Genomic DNA, 22161 nt, shown 5'->3' with positions numbered 1-22161 from the left:
TGTTTCCTATGTAGAGCTCACTAGCGTAGCTCAGTGGAAAGAGCCCGGGCTTGGGAGTCAGAAGTCATGAGTTCGAAACCCAGGTCTGCCACCTGTCAGCTGTGTGAGTGGGGGCAAGTCACTTCACTTCTCTGTGCCTCAGTTACGTCATCTGGAAAAACGGGGATTAACTGTGAGCCTCACATGGGACAACCCGATGACCCTGTAGCTACCCCAGCGCTTAGAACAGTGCCCTGCACATAGTAAGCGCTTAACAAATACCAACATTATCATGCTATGCGCTTGTGAGAGTCGGTCAATTGTATTTATTGAGGGTTTACTGTGTCTAGAGCGCTTGAGAGAGTCCAGTTCAACAATATGACGGGCACAATCCCTGCCCACAGTGAGCTTCCGGTCTAGAGGGGAAGACAGACAATAATAATGATGGTATTTGTTAAGCGCTTACTACGTGCCAAGCGCTGTTCTAAGCACTGGGGGTCTTCATCACACAGCTGACAAGCGGTGGAGCCGGGATCAGGACCCACGTCCTCTGACTCCCGAGCCCCAGCTCTTACCGCTGAGCCACACTGCCATTTAATTAATTGAAATAAAGAAATGACAGAAAGGGACGCAAGCGCCGTGGGGCTGGGAGTGGGGGATGAAGAAAGGGAGCGAGTCAGGGTGACGCAGAAGGGAGTGGGAGAAGAGGAAAGGAGGGCTTAGTCGGGGAAGGCCTCTGGGAGGAGGTGGGCCTTCAATAAGATTTTGAGGAGGAGGAGAGTCATCGTCCGTAAGACTTGAGGAGGGGGAGCGTTCCGGGCCGGAGGCAGAGGTCGGCGGTGAGATAGAGGAGACGGAAGGGCAGTGAGCAGGTTGGCATTAGGGGAGCGAAGCGTGCGGGCCGGGTGGGAGGAGGAGAGCAGCGAGGTCAGGTGAGAGGGACCGAGGAGGGGATTGAGGGCTTTGAAGCCGTTGGTGAGGAGTTTCTGTTTAATGCTGAGCGAACAATACAGAAGAACCAACGGACCCGTCCCCTGCCCTCGCTCACCTCGCAATCCTTTCCTTGACCAGTCGGCCATCCTGCAGATCCACAGATCCCTCCGGGGTACCCTCCGGGGCTTAAAAGGCAATGACTCTCCCCTCCTTCAAAGTCTTACTGAAGGCCCACCTCCTCCAAGAGGCCTTCCCAGACTAAGCCCTCCTTTCCTCTTCTCCCTTTCCCTTCTGCGTCACCCCGACTGGCTCCCTTTATTCATCCCCCCTCCCAGCCCCAGACCACTTATGTCCATCTCCGTCATTTCTTTCTATGAATGTCTGTCTCCCCTTCTAGAGTCAGCTCGTTGTGGGCGCCGATTGTCTCTATTTGTTACCGAATTGTACTTTCCAAGCTCTGCACACAGTAAGCGCTCCATAAAGACAATCGAATGAACACGTCTTTTCTATTGTTCTAGTGGCCTCTCCCAAGCGCTTAGTCCAGTGCTCTGCACACAATCGGCGCTCAGTAAATACGATCGATTGGTGACCGACAGATTGATCGCGGGGTCCAAAGGGCTGTTTGGACGCTTCTCCTTCAGTCTGCTGCCACATACGGCCCTCCCCTATCTCGGTTTCTCCTCGGACTCCGGATCGGACGCCGGCGAGGGGAACGTTCTCCTGACAACGATGGTTTTTATGGCGTTGGGTAAGCGCTCGCTATTTGCCAGGAACTGTACTTAGCCCTGGGATAGACTCACGCTAATCACTTTGGATGCAGTCCATGTCCTACTTGGGGCTCGCAGCCTTAATCCCCGTTTTGCAGGCGAGGGAACCGAGGAACAGAGAAGGGAAGAAAAATCGTGGCCATCTGTTAGGTGCTTACCGTGTGCCAGTCCCACATGGGGCTGCCAGTCTCAATCCCCATTTTACAGATGAGGGAACCGAGGCCCAGAGAAGTTAAGTAGAGCGGGTAGACGTGATCCCCGCCCTCAAGGAACTTACAGTCTAGAGAGGTTTTTAGACTTGTGGCTGGTGGCAGTCAATCAGTCAGTGATATTTCTCGGGTGCCTCTGGTGTGCAGAACGCTGTACTGAGCGCTTGGAAGAGTCCCGTACGATAGAGTTGGTAAACGTGGTCCCTTTCCTCTCAAGTTGGGACAGCTCTCATTTGATCGTATTTATTGAGCCCTTGCTCTATGCAGGGCACTGTACTGAGCACTTGGGAGAGTCCAGAAGCAGCATGACTTAATGGAAAGAGCCCGGGCATGGGAGTCAGAGGACATGGGTTCTAATCCCGGCTCTGCCACTTGTCAGCTGCGTGATTCCGGGCAAGTCACTTCACTTCTCTGGGCCTCAGTTCCTTCATCCGTCAGATGGGGATGAAGACTGTGAGCCCCACGTGGGACAACCCGATGACCTTGTATCTACCCCGGCGCTTGGAACGGTGCTTGGCACATAATAAGCACTTAACAAATACTATCATCATCATCATCATCAATACAGTTGAGTGAGTAGACACGATCCCTGCACACGAGGAGTTTCCGGCCTAGAGACGTTATTAGAAGAGGTTGTGCGCTCGGGACTGGTGGCCATTTGCGACATTCGGTCAATCAATCAGTGGCCTTCAAGGAGCCCTTCTGGTGTGCAGAGCGCTGTGCTAAGCGCTTGCGAGAGTCCAACTCAGTAGTTGGTAAATGCGATCCCTTTCCTCAAGGAGTATGGACATCGTTCAGTGGCGTTTACTGAGCGCTTCCCGTGTGCAGAACACTCTACTAAGCACTCGGGAGAGTCCAAAACAATATTGTGGGTAGATACGGTCCCTGCCTACGAGGAGCTCAGGGTCTGGAGATGTGACCTGCCCATGTGGCCAATTAAAGCGTGAGTCCTCAAACCCCAGCTTTCCTTCTCGCAGGGTTTCATTCATTCATTCAGTCGTACTTATTGAGCACTGACTGTGTGCAGAGCACTGTACTGAGCGCTTGGAAAGCACAATTCGGCAACAGATAGAGACAGTCCCTACCCAACAACGGAGGGTTTGTCAAGAGCATAACCGTAAGTTACAGGAGAGCCGTGAGAACCATCGGAAGGATAAACCGGGTGCTTAGTCATTCAGTCAGTCATTCAGCCAGTCAATCATATTTACTGAGCACTTACTTTGCGCAGAACACTGTACTGAGCGCTTGGGAGAAGCCAGCACACCACACCCGAGGAGAGAACGTTCAAAACCAGCCGGGGTGGATTCAGCGTTCGCGTCCGCGCCTTATAAAAATAATAACGGCATCTGTTAAGCGCCTACTATGTGCCAAGCGCTTACCAATCAACCAGCCAGCTGATCGGTCAATAGATCGTATTTATTGAGTGATTCCCAGGCACAGAGTGCCACACTAAGAGTACAACACAAGTGGAAGACGCAGTCCCTGCCCTCGAGTAGTTTACAATTTCTAGGGGGTAGACGGATAGAAAATAATTTCCGGGCAGGAGGAGAAAGAGAATGGAAAGAGGGAGGGCTGAATAAATAAATACTTAAATAGTAAAGTACAAAAGTGCGCTTCGAGTGTGCGAAATGAAGGGTGAGGGAGGTGGTGACCTGAGGGGGGAGGATTCATCGGGGAAAGTGGTGGTGGGGAGGTGGGATCTCAGGGGGGCTTTGACGAGGGGAGAAAAATGGGGTCTGGAGGATTTAAAGTGGGGGGAGGGAGTTCCAGGCAGGAGGGAGGACGCGAGCTGGGGGACAAGGGTCAGGGGAGGCGAGCTGAGAAAGGGGATCAGGGTGAGGATGACCTTTGGAGGAGCAAAGAACGCAGGCTAGGTTGTAACGGGAGCTAATCGGTATTTGTTAAGGGCTCGCTATGTGCCAGGCACTGTACTAAGCACTGGGGTGAACACAAGCAAATCGGGTTGGACACAGTCCACTTACTATGTGCCAGATGCTGTTGTAAGCGCTGGGAAGGTAATACAAAGTAATTGGGTCGGACAAAGTCCCTGTCCCACATAGGGCTCACGATCTGAAAGTGCTGGGGTGAATTCAAGCAAATCGGGTAGGACGCAGTCCATTTATGTGCCAGACGCCGTTGTAAGCACTGGGAAGATAATACAAAGTAATTGGGTTGGACAAAGTCCCTGTCCCACAAAGCGCTCACGATCTGAAAGTGCTGGGGTGAATTCAAGCAAATCGGGTAGGACACAGTCCACTTATGTGCCAGACGCCGTTGTAAACTCTGGGAAGGTCATACAAAGTAATTGGGTTGGACAAAGTCCCTGTCCCACATAGGGCTCACGATCTGATTCCCCATTTTACAGACGAGGTAACTGAGGGACAGAGAAGTGGAGTGACTTGCCCAAGGTCACCCAGAAGACGAGTGGCGGAGCTGGGATTAGAACCCAGGTCCTTCTGACTCCCGGGCCCGGGCTCTAGCCCCTCGGCCACGCTGCTTCTATACTAGGCCACGCTGTAAAATGGGAGCCGTGGATGAAGCACTTTAAAACCAGTTGGAGTCGACGATGATTATGATGGTATTTGTTAAGCGCTTACTATGTGTCAAGCACCGTTCTAAGCGCTGGAGTAGATTCAAGGTAATCAGGTTGGACACAGTTCCTGTCCCACGTGGGGCTCGCAGTCTTCCTCCCCATTTTGCAGACGAGGGAACTGAGGCGTGGAGAAGTGAAGTGATTTGCCCAAGGTCGAACAGCTAGACGTGGCAGAGCCGGGATTAGAATCGAGGTTCTTCTCACTCCCGGGCCTCGACCGTATTCACTAGGCCATGCTGCTTCTCTTAATGTCCTTTCAATTCAGGGATGAAATTCCCCCAAATCTGGGTGACCTTTGGGGGTGTCCTGGGGGCAATCAGGGGTCAGGCTGCCTCCCTCCCACCACAGGGGGCTGCGACTTTTGCCGTGACTGGGGTTTCTCTGGGGTCCCCGGTGCAGAATGCCATGTGTGGACGGGAGGTAGAGAGGAGAGGAAGAGAGAGAAAGCCTCCGCGGCCTGGGGACAGTTGGAGAGGAGGAGAAGGAATTTTGACGGCGGGCCTGGGAGGGAGAAGGGGATGCGGGGAAAAACCCGGAAAGGGAGTTCCCAACCCAGGAAGGTCGTGGTGTCCCTAACATTGTGGTCAGAGATGACAGGGCAGCTCCAAAATGGTAGCCAGCGGTCGCAGGGCAACTCCATCGCCCTCATCGACACCCATGCCCGTCACCCCCGCCGATTGTTCCGGACCTTTAACTCTCTCCTTAGGCCCCCTGTTCCTCCCCCTCCCCCATCTCTCACCCCCAGTGATCTGGCCACCTATTTCCTCACGAAAATCAACACGATCAGGTCTGAGCTCCCCAGAGTCACCCCTCCGCCTCTCCCCTCCCCCCCACCGACCCTCTCCCCTACTTTCCCATCCTTCCCTGCGGTATCCTCAGAGGAGATCTCCTCCCTCCTCGCAAGTGCCACCCCCTCCACCTGCGCCTCGGACCCCATTCCCTCTCACCTTATTAAAACCGTCGCCCCTGCCCTCCTCCCTTCCTTAACTTCTATTTTTAACCACTCGATCTCCAATGGCTCCTTCCCCTCTGCCTTCAAACATGCCCACGTCTCCCCCATCCTAAAAAAACCTGCTCTCGACCCCACTTCCCCCTCCAGTTATCGCCCTATCTCCCTACTACCCTTCCTTTCCAAAATCCTAGAACGAGTCGTCTACGATCGATGCTTAGAATTCCTTAACTCCCATTCTCTCCTAGACCCCCTCCGATCTGGCTTCCGTCCCCTCCGCTCTACCGAGACCGCTCTCTCTAAGGTCACCCGTGACCTCCTTCTCGCCAGATCCGATGGCTCCTCCTCCATTCTGATCCTCCTTGACCTCTCTGCTGCCTTTGACACTGTCGACCATCCCCTCCTCCTCCATACCTCATCTCACCTCGGCTTCACGGACTCCATCCTCTCCCGGTTCTCCTCTCACCTCTCTGGCCAGTCATTCTCAGTCTCCTTCACTGGCACCTCGTCCCCCTCCCATCCTTTAACTGTTGGAGTTCCTCAAGGGTCAGTTCTCGGCCCTCTTCTGTTCTCCATTTACACTCACTCCCTCGGTGAACTCATTCGCTCTCACGGCTTCGACTACCATCTCTACGCAGATGACACGCAGATCTACATCTCCGCCCCCGTCCTCTCCCCCTCCCTTCGGGCTCGCGTCTCCTCCCGCCTCCGGGACGTCTCCACCTGGATGTCGGCCCGCCACCTAAAACTCAACATGAGCGAGACCGAGTTCCTCATCTTCCCTCCCGAACCCGGTCCTCTCCCGGACTTCTCTATCGCCGTGGATGGCACGACCGTCCTTCCCGTCTCTCGGGCCCGCGATCTCGGTGTCATCCTTGACTCGTCTCTCTCGTTCACCCCACGCATCCTATCCGTTACCGAGACCTGCCGGTTTCACCTTTACAATATCGCCGAGATCCGCCCTCTCCTCTCCACCCAGACGGCTACCTTACCGCTACGGGCTCTCGTTATATCCCGGCTAGACTACCGTGTCGGCCTTCTCTCCGACCTCCCTTCCTCCTCTCTCGCCCCGCTCCGGTCTATTCTTCACTCCGCTGCCCGGCTCATCTTCCCGCAGAAACGATCTGGGCAAGTCACTCCCCTTCTTAAACAACTCCAGTGGTTGCCTATCGACCTCCGCTCCAACAAAAACTCCTCACTCTAGGCTTTGAGGCTCTCCATCACCTCGCCCCTTCCTACCTCTCCTCCCTTCTCTCTTTCTACCGCCCACCCCGCACGCTCCGCTCCTCCGCCGCCCACCTCCTCGCCGTCCCTCGGTCTCGCCTATCCCGCCGTCGACCCCCGGGCCACGTCCTCCCGCGGTCCCAGAACGCCCTCCCTCCTCACCTCCGCCAAACTGATTCTCTTCCCCTCTTCAAAACCCTACTTAAAACTCACCTCCTCCGAGAGGCCTTCCCAGACTGAGCTCCTCTTCTCCCTCTACTCCCTCTACCTCCCCCCCTTCACCTCTCCGCAGCTAAACCCTCTTTTCCCCCCTTTCCCTCTGCTCCTCCCCCTCTCCCTTCCCATCCCCTCAGCACTGTACTCGTCCGCTCGACTGTATATATTTTCGTTACCCTATTTATTTTGTTAATGAAATGTACATCGCTTCGATTCTATTCAGTCGCCATTGTTTTTATGAGATGTTCTTCCCCTCGACTCTATTTATCGCCATCGTTCTCGTCTGTCCGTCTCCCCCGATTAGACCGTAAGCCCGTCAAACGGCAGGGACCGTCTCTATCTGTTGCCGACTTGTTCATTCCAAGCGCTTAGTACAGTGCTCTGCACATAGTAAGCGCTCAATAAATAAATACTATTGAATGAACTCCAAAATGGCAGCCAGCGGATGCAGGGCAGCTCCAAAATGGTGGCCAGCGGTCACAGGGATTCTCTATACTCACTGAGGCTAAGGGACCGGTCTCAACTTCAGGTTCAGTGAAACCTAGAGGGCTGGGAGGGAGGCGGGGGGAGAGGAGGGGAGAGAGGAAAGGGAGGAGGGTTTCCCCGTTGATGTCAAGAGGGAACCCGTCCTAGACGATGGTGGAGAAGGAAGGCGAGGAAGGCCCGAAGAAGGGATGAATAAGACTTCCGAGAAGCGACGGAGGAAGGAAGGGCCTGGAATCTAAGGGGGAGGACGAGAGGGTCTTAATCCCGGTTCGGGGGGGAGGCTGGGGGCCGTAGGGGAAGAGGGATGAAGAAGACGGCTTTAGGAACCAGCCCCGAGCCCGGGAGGCGGAGGCCGGAGATGAGGAGGGCGCGGAGGGAAGGTTACAACGGTCCGATGGGAGGATTCGGATTCCGGAACCACCGGGACCGGGTTGGTCCAGTCGGAGAGTGGAAGAATCCCGGGGGACCGTCCGGCCCCGTCCGGCTCCAGGCTCGGAAATCGGGGCGAGACGATGAGATGACGTGCTCTCCTCCTCCAGCCCTCAGCCGTTCCCTCTGAACAACCCTCCGTTCTTCACTCCCAGTCTCAGCTCTCTCGGGGACCGGCCCTCCCCTCACAGACCCAGCTCTGGAGAGAAGACAGCTGACAACGGCGGGGAGAGGTTGCGGACGGCTGCGGAGAAGACGTCCGGTCACCATCCGGAGCAGAGGCGTTTTTGGGCTGAAGACGATTGAGGTGACCCGTCCTCTCGGCGAGAGAAGAGGGAGAGGGGGTGCCGGGTGCCCTTCGATCCTGGTGAAACTTCTTCTCCCCTCAGAGTGTTGTCATCATCACTTCAGGCCTCTGGATGTGAATCTGGAGAGGAGTGTGGAAAGGCAGGGTGAGGCTGGGCCTGGGGTTGGGCTGACGGCGGGATAAGGGATTTCTTTTCGGTCAGAGAAGCAGAGGGCAGCATGACCGAGTGTAACGAACACCCTCATTTCATTCTTTTTGGGTTTCTTTAAAGTATTTGTTAAGCGCTTACTACGTGCCAGGCACCGTACCGAGCGTTGGGGCAGAAACAAACGAATCAGGTTGGACCCATTCCCTGTCCCTCATAATAATAATGACGATGGTATTTGTTAAGGGCCAACCGCTCTTCTAAGCACTGGGTAGAGACAGGGTGATCAGGTTGTCCCATGTGGGGATCACGGACTTAATCCCCATTTTACAGATGAGGTCACTGAGGCACAGAGAAGTGAAGTGACTTGCCCGAAGGCCCCGGCTCTATCCACTACACCACATTGTTTCTTTTAATATCAACGAATACCGTACGATGATCGACTGACTGAAAAACCAGGCCAAGAGCTGGGGGAGGGCTGAAAGGAAGCCAAATAATAATAATAATAATTGCGGAATTTGTTAAGCGCTTTCCGTGCGCCAGACACTGTACTCAGCACTGGGGTGGATACAAGCTAATCAGGTTGGACACAGTCCATGTCCACGTGGGCTCACTGTCTTCATCCTCATTTTACAGACGTAACTGAGGCCCAGAGAATAATAATAATGACGATAGTAATAACAATAATGGTATTTATTAAGCCGTTACTATGTGCCAAGCACCGCCCAAGGTCACGCGGCAGAGCCGAGACCCTCTCCCTTCCGCCCAACCCCGTCCCCTAACGTCTCGGGGGCACCGAGCCACTTACCTTCTCCTTCGGGTTGATGTTTCCCAGCGCCAGCTGGAAGTAGTAGGGGGAGTCCTCGTCCAAGTCTTGAGCTGAAGGGAGGAAAACCCCCGAGGGAGCGTGTGGACAAGTGGAGAAGCGGGCGGAGGAGGACGTCTTCCCTCTCCGCCTCCATCCTTCCCACGCCCGGCAGCGCAAACCAGGGTGGCAGGGATCGGATCGGGACGGGCAGCAGGCCTCAGGGCTGGGGGGCAGTGCCGCCTCCTCCAAGCCCTGGACTCCCCGCCCCGCCCCCGGGAACCGCCCGAAGCCCCCGCTCACTGCCCTGACCCCCGGGAGGGCGAACTCTTACCTTCCCACATGTCGAAGCCCTCGTTGTTGAAGGTCCCCTGCGCTTTCTCCTTGTCGTCGTGCCAGTGCCTGTCCTCTCTGTCCTTCTCCCTGTTGACGAAAGCCCCTTCGATTGAGGAAACGCTCCCGAGGGTCTTTGGGGAGCTTTCGGGGGGTCCTCGAGTGAGATGAGGCCAGGGGAAACAGCGGAGCCTAGAACCCGCGCCGACCGCAGCCAGAGGACCCGGCTTCCGATCCCCGTTCATTCGACTTTATTTACTGCGCGCTTACTCTAATAATAATAGTTATGGTACTTGTTAAGTGCTTACTCTGTGCCAAGCACTGTTCTAAGCTGCTGGGCTAGATACAAGCTAATGAGATGGGACACAGTCCCTGTCCCACATGCGGCTCACAGCCTTCCTCCCCCTTGTTCAGATGAGGTAACCACGGCCCAGAGGGGCGAAGTGACTTCCTCAAGGTCCCGCAGCAGACATGTGGCGGAGCCAGGATTAGAACCCATGACCTTCTGCCTCCCAGGCCAGTGCTCTATTCATTATGCCGTGCTGCTTCGCTGTGCCTTGGTCTCCACGTCGGCAAAATGGAAGCTTTCCATCCGCCCCCTCCCGCTGACTTCGACCGTGAGGCCCATGTGGGACAGGGACAGCGTCCACCTTATTGATCCTATTTTTTTTTTTAATGGTATTTGTTCTGCGCTTACTATGTGCCAGGCACTGTTCTAAGCGCTGGGTAGATACAAGCTAATGAGGTTGTCCCACGTAATAATAATAATAATAATGTTGGTATTTGTTAAGCGCTTACTATGTGCCGAGCACTGTTCTAAGCGCTGGGGTAGACACAGGGGAAGCAGGTTGTCCCACATGGGGCTCACAGTCTTAATCCCCATTTTACAGATGAGGGAACTGAGGCACAGAGAAGTTAAGTGACTTGCCCACAGTCACACAGCTGACAGGTGGCAGAGCTGGGATTCGAACTCATGAGCCCTGACTCCAAAGCCCGTGCTCTTTCCACTGCGCCACGCTGCTTCTCTAGGGCACACGGTCGTCATCCCCATTTTCCAAATGAGGGAACTGAGGCACAGAAGAGTGAAGCGACTGACCCAAGCTCAGGCAACAGACCAGTGGCGGACATGGGATGAGAACCCATGTCCTTCTGACTCCCAGGCGCGGACTCTACCGGCTAGGCCAAGCTGCTCCTCATCTCGTCTCTACCCCGACGCTTAGTACAGAGCAAGCGCTCAGCGGGACCCTTACCTGCCGTCCCAGAGGACGTACGGACCCTCCCCCGGACGCCAGTCCCATCCCGGCTGGACTTGAACGGGGGGATGGGGGCCGGGGGGCGCGGCTCACCTGCGTCTGGTCCTCTGGACTCTGAGCGTGTGGACGGAGAAGAGAGCGATGACCACCAGAAGCACGGCTCCGGCCGCCCCCACCCCTCCGTACACCACACTCTTCTTCACGCTGTGCTCACAGCGCGAACCCTGATACCAGTGGGTGTCCGTGGTTAAGCAGCTGCGGGAAGAGGGAGATACGTGGTGACAACCAGGCCTGGCATTCGTTCATCCATTCTATCGTATTTATTGGATGCTTCCCGCGCGCAGAACACTGTACTAAGCGCTTGGGAGAGTACACCAATAGACAGTCACGTTCCCTGACCACAACGAGTCTACAATCCTACCTCGGCCAACGGGGCTTCCCCCTCAGGCCCCTCTCCTGACTGGAAAGTGGGGAGTCAGGAAATGATAACAGTGGTGTTCGTTAAGCGCTCACCACGTGCTAAGCACTGGGGTCGATAGAAGCGAATCGGGTTAGACACAGTCCCTACCCCCAAGGGGCTCACAGTCTTAATCCCCGTTCTCCAGATGAGGGAACCGAGGCCCAGCGAAGTGAAACGACCTGACCACGGTCACCCAGCGGACGGATGTCGGAGCTGGGATTATTCACTGGTTCGTTCAGTGGTATTTATTGAGCGCTTACTATGTGCAGAGCACTGTACTGAGCGCTTGGAATGTACAATGTGGTGACAAATCCCTGCTCAAGGATTAGAACCCCTGACCTTCTCACACCCGGGCCCGGGCTCTGACCGCCACACGGTGCTGGTGGGGCAGCGACGGGGACTTGGGGGTCGAGGATTTGGGGGTCTCTGGGGGTCGTCCCCCAGGGGGTGGGCCTCCTGCCCGTGGAGGGAAGATGGCGGCGTTGGAGGGAGGGAGGGGAAGGAAGGGGTTCCTGAGAGGCGTCCGGGGAGGGGGCCGGGGGGACACTCACAAGCAGCGGGGGCCGCTTCGTTCCAGCCGGCACTGTCCCCAGTTGCACTGAACGAACCAGGAGGACTCCCTGCTGCAGTTGCTGAGGCACTTGGGCTGCTCATTCACATAGGTGATGGAGTAGAAGGAGGCTAAATCCTTCCCGACCTTATCTCTGCATTCCTCTGGGAGGAGAGGAGAAAGGTCAGCCCCGGGTAGCCCCGGCCCCCTCCCTGCCCTCCCCGGATGCCTCCCGAGTCACTCACTCTCAGGATCGTAAGTAAATGTCAGTTCCTTCACCTTGGTAGCCTCAGGATTGAAGCACAACGAAGCTAGGGAGAAAGACACACACAGATTCACTCACATTCTCCCCCTTCACCAGCTTCAACCTCGTTGAGTGGAGCCGGGCCCACGATCCTCTCCTTAAATTCCTTCCTTCTTCTCTTTCCGGCCCCGCCCCACCTCCCGCTCTTTTTTTTAAATGGTATCTGTTAAACGCTTACTATATGCCCGGCGCTGTATTCATTCACTCAATCGTATTTATTGAGCCCTTTCTGTGTGCAAGAGCACTTTACTAGGCGCTGGGGTAGGTGCGGGCCAATCAGATCGGATCCGGTCCCTATCCCACGTGGGGCTATCGGTCCTAACCCCTATTTTCCAGAGGAGGTAACTGAGGTCCAGGGGAGCGTAGTGTCTCGCCCGAGGTCGCGCGACAGACAAGTGGCGAAGCCGACATCAGAACCCAGGTCCTTCTGCCTGGCCCGGGCTCTGACCATTAAGCCACTCTGCCTCCCCCTTCCTCTCCCTCTCCCGGGTATGACCGCTTTTAACCGAGTCCTTGGGGCCCGGACTAGATCCCAGATCCCAGGCTGGATTTGCAGCTCCTGTCTTTTTTTTTCCCCCAGTTTCCAAGCAGTTTCCCGCCTCCAGTCAGAAAGCTCTGGGAGACTGGGGAGGGAAGGGGAAGCTAATGGATTTAGAGAAGCAGGGTTGCTCAGTGGAGAGAGCCCGGGCTTGGGAGTCAGAGGATGTGGGTTCTAATCCCGGCTCTGCCACTCGTCTGCTGCGTGACCTGGGGCAGGCCACTTGACTTCTCTGGGCCTCAGTTACCTCATCTGGAAAATGGGGATTTAAAGTGTGAGCCTCACGTGGGTCCACTTCATTACCCTGCATCCACCCCAGTGCTTAGAAGGGTGCTTGGCACATAGTAAGCGCTCGACAAATACCATCATTATTATTATAGTGGGTAGAGCCCGGGCCTGGGAGTCAGAAGGTCGTGGGTTCTAATCCCGGCTCCTCCACTTGTCCGCTGCGGGGCCTTGGGCAAGTCACTTCACGTCTCTGGGCTTCACTTCCCTCATCTGTCAAATGGGGATGAAGACAGGGAGCGCGTCCAACCCAGTTGACTCCTATCTACCCCAGAGCTTAGCACAGTGCCTGACACCTACTAAGGGCTTGACAAATGTTTGGAGAAGCAGCGTGGCTTAGTGGAAAGAGCCCGGGCTTGGGAGTCAGAGGTCATGGGTTCTAATCCCGCCCCTGCCACTTGTCAGTTGTGCGACTTCAGGCAAGTCACTCAACTTCTCTGAGCCTCAGTGACCTCATCTGTAAAATGGGGATGAGGACTGTGAGCCCCATGTGGGACAACCTGCTTACCTTGTATCTCCCCCAGCGCTTAGATCAGCACTCAGCACATAGTAAGAACTTAACAGATACCATAATTATTATTAATATTCTCAAACACCCCAATTATTATTATTATTCTGTGATTTCTCCCTGCTTCCGGTGGGCAAGGAGGGCACTTACTTGTTGAGCAGTTGCTATTCGTCTCTTGGGTGACCTTTATGATCGTCTCCTCAACTGCCTTGGAAAGGTTCGCAATAATATTCTTGTACTGGGGGGTGAATTTCGTCTCCAAGATGATATTATAATCCACCACGATGCTGCCTTTACTGAGGGAGGGAGGAAGTCACAATTGGGATCTGGTTCTGACGAGGCCCAGCTCCAGAGTAACCAAGCCATCGTAGGGAAACCGAGTTTGGGCGAGGGGCGCTGCTATCTGGTTCAAGATGAAGCTCCCGCCCCCCCTCCTCCTCCTCATCATCGTCGTCCTGCATTCATTCACTCATATTTATTGAGCGCTGACTGTACTAAGCGCTTGGGGGAGGACAGTACAACAACCAAAAGATTCAGTCCCTGCCCCTGTTGAGAGCGCGCGGTCTGGTATTGATTGAGTGCTTACTGGGTGAAGTGCACTGGACTAAACACTTGGGCGAGGACAGCGTAACGAGTTGGTGGACGCGTTCCTCGACCGCGAGGAGCTAACGATCAATCAGTCATCAATCGATTGGTAGTGGGTTTTATTCATTCATTCATTCAGGGGTATTTATTGAACCCTTACCGTGTGCAGAGCACTGTACTAAGCGCTTGAGAAGCACAATTCAGCAACAGATAGAGACAATCTCTACCCAACAACGGGCTCACAGTCTAGAAGGGGCAGGCAGACAGCAAAACAAAAGCAGTATGGCATCAATTAAGCACTTACTATGTGCCAAGCACTGTCCTAAGCGCTGGGGTAGAGTCAAGATAATCGGGTTGGCCCCATCCCTGTCCCACAGGGGGCTCACAATCTTTAGTCCCCATTTTATAGGCATAGTAACCGAGGCCCAGAGAAGTGAACTGGCTTGTCTAAAGTCACCCAGCAGACAGGGGCGGTGCCAGGATGAAAACCCAAGTCTTTCCGACTCCCAGGCCTGAGATCTATCCACTAGGCCACGCTGCTTCTCTCTGGAGCGCTCACCATGTGCAAAGCACTGGACTAAGCGGTTGGGAGAGGATAATACTGCCGAGTGGGCAGACACATTCCCTTACACTTGAAGAGATGGCAAATGGGCAAATACCCTCTATGCTTTGAAAAGCCGCGGGGCTTAGTGGCTAGAGCTTGGGCCTGGGAGTCAGAGGGTCTCCCAGAAGTACAGAACTATCCAAACGCTTAGTACAGTGCTCTGCACACAGTAAGCACTCAATAAATACCATTGAATGAATGAAGGAATGCCTGTCTACTTGTTTTGCTTTGTTTTCTTTTCTGTCTCCCCCCTTCTAGACTGTGAGTCTGTCGGTGAGTAGGGATGGTAGCTATCTGTTGCTGAATTGTCCTTTCCAAGTGCTTAGTCCAGTGCTCTGCACACAGTAAGCGGTCAATAAATACCATTGAATGAATGAATGAATGAACAAAGGACCTAGTTTCTAATCCCGGCTCCACCACGTCTGCTGTGTGACCTTGGGCAAGTCACCTCACTTCCCTGGGCCTCCAGTACTTCATCTGCAAAATGGGGGTGAAGACTGGGAGCCCCATGTGGGACAGGGATTGTGTCTAACCTGATTAGCTTGTATCTTCCCCCAGCGCTTAATACAGTGCCTGGCACATAGTAAGAGCTAAACAATACCTTAAAAAAAAAAAGACACCACTTCCTAAGACTGTAAACCCGTTGTGAGCAGGCAACGTGTCTTCCAACTCGGTTGTTTTGGTCTCTCCCAAGTGCTTAATCCAGTGCTCTGCACACAGCAGTAATGTTATAATGATAATTTTATAAGTACAATGAATAATTATGGTATTTTTATAAGTATAATGAATAAATATGGTATTTGTTAAGGGCTTACTACGTGTCACTATTGATGAGGTCCTCCAGCAACTCCCCGCGTTGGTCCTTCCACGCGGGCAAAATCTTTAATAGTTTGTGGGTTGGGAAGACCCGAACCCCAAACCTTCAACCCTTTTAAGGCTCAACGGGAGCTTGGATCTCTCAGCCTTTCTCGTCCCCCAGTCCCACTCCGGTGTGGGGAATGTATCTGTCTGTCATTGTGCCATCCTCTCCCAAGCGTTTAGTACAGCGCTCCGCACACAGCAAGTGCTCAGTAAATACGATCGAATGAATGAGTGAACGAAGAAGCGGAATAGAACCGAACGAGAGGGAGAAGCGGAATAGAAACCCCACTGTGCAGTTGAGGGAACTGAGGCACAGAGAAGTGAAGTGATTTGCCCAAGGACATACAGCAGACAAGAAAATGGTGGGAAAAAGGAGAGAGATGGGGGCAGTGAGAGCTTCGGGAACAACCTGAGCAGTCCTCAGTTGCCCTCTGTATGCTCACCTTAGGTTTTTAATCTCCACACCTTTATATTCTTCGATTTGCTGGTAAATATTTTTCATCTGAAAGGATAAAAGGGGAAGAGGGTCATTTGTCAGATTCTTCTGAAGTGGGACTGTGAAGCCCTCACCCTACTCTCCACAGGCAGAGGGTCTGGGTTCTAATCTCGGCTCTGCCACATGTCTGCCGTGTAACCTTAAGCGAGCCACTTCACTTCTCTGGGCCTCAGCTTCCTCATCTGCAAAATGGGGATTAAATGTCTGTCCTCCCTCCTACTTATGTTGTGAGTCCCATGTGGGACCTGATGATCTTGTATCTGTCCCAGCGCTCAGTCCAGTGGCCCCAGAAGACCAGTGAGGTGGATGAGTTTAGGCCAGGGGACCGGGGTGACGATAGGCATGTAACTAGGTGGACCCTGATGACATAAAAGAATTGTGGACAACCCTCAAATAATAATATCTATAATTCTATTTATTTATTTTAATGCTACTGGTGCCTGTCTGCTTATTCTGTTTTGTTTTGTTGACCGCCTCCCCTTCTAGACTGTAAGCCCGTTGTTGGGCAGGGATTGTCACTATCTGTGGTCGAATTATACATTCCAAGCACTTAGTACAGTGCTCTGCACACGGTAAGCGCTCAGTAAATACGATGGAATGAATGAATGAACAATAATTACTGTGGTATTTGTTCCGCTCTTCAGGGACTGTACTAAACGCTAGGAAAAATACAAGGAAATCGGGATGGACAGTCCCTGTCCCACACAGGGGTCAGAGTCTCCATCCCCATTTTCCAGGTGAGGGAACTGAGACACAGAGAAGTTAAGTAACTTAAGTAGCTTTAGCAGTAATAGAAGTAGCAGAAATTGTGTTTATTAAGTTATGTTAGTGTCATCGGACACCCATCTAAAGGGTTCTCTGTGGACATCTGTGGCCTAGTGGATAAAGCCCTGTGCTGGGTCCCCCAAGAAATTGGAGGGGTTGTGTTTCCCCAGGAGGATCCAAGGCGTCCCGGATATGGGGATCCCCCACCCGCCTCAGCCCCCTCCCCACCGCCGCCACTTACGAAATCTTCAAAGGTTTTCGCAAAATTCTGGTAGGCCTCCGAGGACGTGTTTTGAAGATCGTCTGTGTACTCCTGGCTTGTGACCTTCACGGTCACCTCCACATTGGCGGTGACGTTCTCTGGTGGCGTCTCTGTGAGAAACGACAGACCCAGTTAATAAGAGAAGCAGCGTGGCCCAGTGGAAAGAATAATAATAATAATAATAATGTTGGTATTTGTTAAGCGCTTACTATGTGCCGAGCACTGTTCTAAGCGCTGGGGTAGACATAGGGGAATCAGGTTGTCCCATGTGGGGCTCACAGTCTTAATCCCCATTTTACAGATGAGGGATCTGAGGCACAGAGAAGTTAAGTGACTTGCCCACAGTCACACAGCCGACAAGTGGTAGAGCTGGGATTCGAACTCATGAGCCCTGACTCCAAAGCCCATGCTCTTTCCACAGAGCCACGCTGCTTCTGAACCCGGGGCTGGGAGTCAGAAGGACCTGAGTTCTAATGCCGACTCCGCCGGGTGTCTGCTGCGTGACCTTGGGCAAGCCTCGGTTCCCTCATCTATAAAATGGGGTCTGAGATTGTGAAGCCCTGCATGGGACAGGGACTGTGTCCAGTCTATGATTCTATTTGTCTATTTTGATGGTATTGATGCCTGACTACTTATTTTGTAGTCTGCTGTCTTGTAGTTTTGCTGTCCGACTCCCCCTTTCAGACCGTGAGCCCGTTGTTGGGCAGGGGTGGTCTCTATCTGTTGCCCAATTGTACACTCCAAGCGCTTAGTCCAGTGCTCTGCACACAGTAAGCACTCAATAAATTCGATTGAATGAATGAATCTGCCCAAGCGCTTAGTACAGTGCCTGGCACCCTCTCAGAGGTCACCTTCTTGCCAAATCCAAAGGCCTCTACTCCATCCTCATCCTCCTCGACCTTTAAACTGCCTTGGACGCTGTCGACCACCCCCTTCTCCTGGAAACATTATCCAATCTCGGCTTCACTGACGCTGTCCTCCCTCGGTTCTCCTCCTATCTCTCGGGCCGCTCATTCTCCGTCTCTTTTACTGGCTCCTCTTCCTCCTCCCAACCCCTAACTGTGGGGGCCCCTAAAGATTCAGCCCTGGGTCCCCTTCTAGTCTCCACCTACACCCATTCTCTTGGAAAACTCATTCGATCCCACGGCTTCTACTGTCACCTCTATGCTGATGAAACCCAAATCTCCATCTCCAGCCCTGACCTCTCTCCCTCTCTGCAGTCTCGTAGTTCTTCCTGCCTTCAAGACATCTCTATTTGGATGTCCTCCCGTCACCTCAAACTTAATATATCTAAAACAGAACTTCTTATCTTTCCTCCCAAATCCTGTCCTCCTCCTGACTTTCCCATCACTGTAGATGGAACACTGCCCTTTCTGTCTCAGAAGCCTTGGTGTTATGACCTTATTCAAGTTGCTTGTATTGTAGTCTTCCAAGCGCTTAGTACAGTGCTTTGCACACAGTAAGTGCTTAATAAATACGATTGATTGAATGAATCCTTGACTCCTATCTGTGCTTGGCACACAGTAAGCGCTCAACAGATACCATCATTATTATTCAAACCATATAATCAATGCACGTATTCATCCCATTAGTTCCATCTTCACAACATCCCTAAAATCCTTCCTTTCCTCTCCATCCAAACTGCAACCACATTAACGCAGTCACTGATCCTGCCCTGCCTGGATGACTGCATCAGCCTCCTCGCTGACCACCACCCCCAGCCTCCTGTCTCTCCCCACACCAGTCCATACTTCACTCTGCTGTCCAGTTTGTTTTTCTTCAAAAACACTAAAGACATGTTTCTCCACTCCTCAAGAACCTCCACTGGTTGCCCATCCACCTCTGCATCAAGCAGAAACTCCTCACCATTGGCTTTAAAGCCCTCAATCCTCTCACCCCCTCCTACCTCACCCGTCTACTCTCTCATTCATTCATTCAATAGTATGTATTGAGCGCTTACTATGTGCAGAGCACTGTACGAAGCGCTTGGGATGTACAAATCAGTAACAGATAGAGACAGTCCCTGCCCTTTGACAGGCTTACAGTTTAATCTGGGGAGCCAGACAGACAAAAACAGTAGCAATAATACTCCCTCCCAGCCCAACCACTTCGCTCATCTAATGCCAACCTTCTCTTGCCCCTCCATCTCCTTGACCTCACCGCCAACCCCTGGTCCACGTCCTTCCTCTGGCCTGGAACGACCTTCCTCCTCAAATCTGACAGGCAATGACTCTCCCCCTGTTCAAAGCCTTATTGAAGGCCTTTCTCCTCCAAGAGGCCTTCCCTGACTAAGCCCTCCTTACCTTTTCTCCCACTCCCTTCTGCATCACCCTGACTTTTTCCCTTTATTCATCCCTCCTCCCAACCCCACACCACTTATGTCCACATCTGTCATTTACTAATTTCTATTAATATCTGTCTCCCCTCTAGACGGTAAGCTTGTTATAGGCAGGGAATGTGTGTGTTTACTGTTATATTGTACTCTCCCAAGTGCTTAGTACAGTGCTCTGCACACAGAAATTAATAAATATGATTGAATGAATTGAACCAGCAGAGTAGATGCTGAACAAATACCGAAAAGAAAAAGGGTTGAGGGGAAGTGATGGTGAATCCCAATTTGGCAGGAGGGAAGAAGACCCGACTTACCAATTGTCACCGTTTCCTCAACCCGTTCACATTTGGGGCCGGAATAAGGAACAAAACAGATGCAATGGCTCCCATTCCAGTTGCCCCCATTTTGGCACTGACTGGGCACAAGAAGCTGACAGTGACTTCCACTGTAACCTTCGGGACACTTGCAGTATTTTCCAGTCCAAGTACCCCCATTTTGGCACGTTCCTGAAAGAGAGAGAGAGTGAGTGAGTGTGTGAGAGAAAGACAGAGAGAGAAAGAAAGAGTGAGGGAGAGAGAGAAAGAGAAAGGGAGAGAGTGTGAGAGTGAATGAGGGAGAAAGAGACAGAAAGAGAAAGAGAGAGTGAATGAGGGAGAAAGGAGGAGAGGGGAAAAGTGAGTGAAAGAAAGAGAGTGAGGAGATAGTGAGAGGGAAAGAGAGAGTGAATGAGGAAGAGAGATGGAGAGAGTGAGAGAACGTGAGAGAGGGAGAGAGGAGAGAAAAAAGAGTGAGAGAGAGGGGAAGAGAGCGTGGGTGAGAGAGAGTGAGAGTGAAAGAAAGTGAGAGTGAGAAAGTGAGTGAGAGAGAAAGAGACTGAGAGAGAGAGTGAAAGAAAGAGTGAGAAAGTGAGTGAGAAAGAGGAAGACTGAGTGAGAGAGAGTGAAAGAGAAAGAGTGAGAGAGTGAGTGGGAGAGAAGAGACTGAGAAAGTGAGTGGGAGAGAGGAAAGAGAAAGAGTGAGTGAGTGGGAGAGAGGAAGACAGAATGAGTCAAGGTGAGAGAGAGTGAGAGTGAAAGACAAAGTAAGAGTGAGCAAGCGAGTGAGAGGAAGACTGAGTGAGAAAGTGAGTGAGAGAGAGGAAGACTGAGTGAAAGAGAGATGAAAGAGAAAGAGAGAGTGGGTGGGAGAGAGGAAGAGAGTGAGTGAAGGTGAGAGAGAGTGAGAGTGAAAGAGAGAATGAGTGAGGGAGAGGGAGTGAGAGTGAATGAGGGAGACAGAGGATGAGAGAAGGAGAGAGTGAGAGAAGGAGAGTGAGAGAAAAGAGTGAGTGAGAGAGAAAGCGAGAGAGTGAATGAGGGAGGAAGAGAGAGATGGAGAGAGTGAGAGAAAGTGAGAGGAGAGAAAAGGCAGTGAGAGAAAGATTGAGAGAGAGCGAGGGAGAGAGGGTGAGTGAGGGAGAGAGGAAGAGAGAGTGAGCGAGAGTGAAAGAAAGTGAGAGTGAGAAGGTGAGTGAGAGAGAGGAAGAGTGAGTGAGTGAGTGAGAGTGAAAGAGAAAGAGAGAATGAGCAAGTGAGTGAGAGAGAGAGGGAGGGAGAGAGAAAGAGGGAGTGAGTGAAGGAGTGAGAGAAGAGCTCTTCCTCCAGACTATCAGCTCATTTGGGGCAGGGACCGTGCCTACCAACTCTGTTGTATTGTCCTCTCCCAAGCACTTAGTCCAGTGTTCTGCACACAGTAGGAGCTCAATAAATACCATCGACTGATTGAGTTCACAACCGCCATCCTAGGAATACCTCTAGCACCTGTTGCCCATCTTGGGCCCAGGAGCTGCTCCTGGAGAATTGATGGGAGAAGCTGAACTATGATCAGCTCAAGATGGGAATCCGAGAAGACCCAGAGTCAGCTCCAGAGTCAGATTTATGATTGTCCATCTTGGGTTTTGGGGTTTTTTTTGGCGGGGGGCACGGTCCACCCTTGACTAGGAGGTCAGAACTGGCTCCAGCAGACCCCCGGGCTCCAGTTTAGGGGGCTGTAGAAAAAAGAAGGACTTTATTAGGAGATAAAGGAAAAAATAGCATAGTCTAAAGTGAGAGTGGAAAAGAAGGTGACAGAGGGATGTTTCTAGGGAGCCAAGAGAGGAGAATGAAGGAAAAAAAAAGAAAAGAATTCCCCAAAGTCCCAGAACAAAATCAGCGGGTTTAACTTCTGCTAGAGGAACAGCATGGCCTGGTGATTAGAGCACAGGCCTGGGAGTCAGAAGGAACAGGGTTCTAATCCTGGCTCCGAGTGACCTTGGACAAGCCATGTTACTACTCTGGGCCTCAGCTATCACACCTGTCAAATAAGGGTTAAGGCTGGGAGCCCAGTGTGGGACAGGGACTGTGTCCAACAGGATTAGATTGAATCCCAGTGCATTGGACAGTGCCTGGCACATAGTAAGTGCCTAACAAATACCATCAAAAAAAAAAGATTTGATTCTAGGTGGGATATTCAGGAAGATTCAACTAGGGACACCAACCTGGGGTAGTGATTTTTATTGTGGTGGGAGGAGTGGTTGTCAATTTTGCTGTCATAGTGGTCATGGTTGTTGGGATTGTCAGAGTTGTCATGGTGGTCATTGTTGAATTAGTGATCCCTTCTGATTTAGGAGAAGTGATGGGGGAGGTGGCCCGAGAAGTGGTTTCTGCCACGGGAACCGTAGAATTGGGACTAGTGGCAGTGGGGCTGGAGGCTGTCACTGCAGACGTTTCACTGGACGTTGAGGGAAAGACACTGGAGCCCGTTGTGCTCTCTGTCATGTTGGAGTTGGTTGTGAAGACTGTGCTGCTGGTGCCTGGGGCAGTGGGAGTGAGGGACACTGAGGGAGAGACACTGGAACCCGGTGTGGTCTCCGTCATGCTGGAGGGGGTTGTGATAACTGTGCTGCTGGGGCCTGAGGCAGTTGCGCTGGAGGATGTCACTGTGGAAGTTTCAGTGGATGCTGAGG

The 22161-nt window shown here is 52.7% G+C and overlaps 1 protein-coding gene across 1 annotated transcript; it reads right to left on the bottom strand.

Annotated features, from left to right (window-relative positions):
* Nucleotides 1-7248: 7248 nt before the first annotated feature.
* LOC120638164 (mucin-17-like) lies at nt 7249-21748 on the bottom strand. The gene is made up of 11 exons (XM_039910883.1): nt 21694-21748; nt 19493-19684; nt 16826-16956; nt 15767-15825; nt 13424-13569; nt 11884-11976; nt 11640-11802; nt 10722-10883; nt 9377-9465; nt 9046-9116; nt 7249-8212 (listed from the first exon to the last, which is right to left on the bottom strand). The coding sequence occupies exons 1-11, from the start codon at nt 21746-21748 to the stop codon at nt 8171-8173; spliced, it is 1203 nt and encodes a 400-aa protein (XP_039766817.1). The 3' UTR covers nt 7249-8170.
* Between the last annotated feature and the right edge of the window lie 413 nt (nt 21749-22161).

The sequence above is a fragment of the Ornithorhynchus anatinus genome, chromosome X5, assembly GCF_004115215.2.
Source record: "Ornithorhynchus anatinus isolate Pmale09 chromosome X5, mOrnAna1.pri.v4, whole genome shotgun sequence".
Lineage (NCBI taxonomy): Eukaryota > Metazoa > Chordata > Mammalia > Monotremata > Ornithorhynchidae > Ornithorhynchus > Ornithorhynchus anatinus.
Note: the sequence above shows the minus strand (reverse complement) of the source record. Positions and strands in the feature narration are given on the sequence as shown.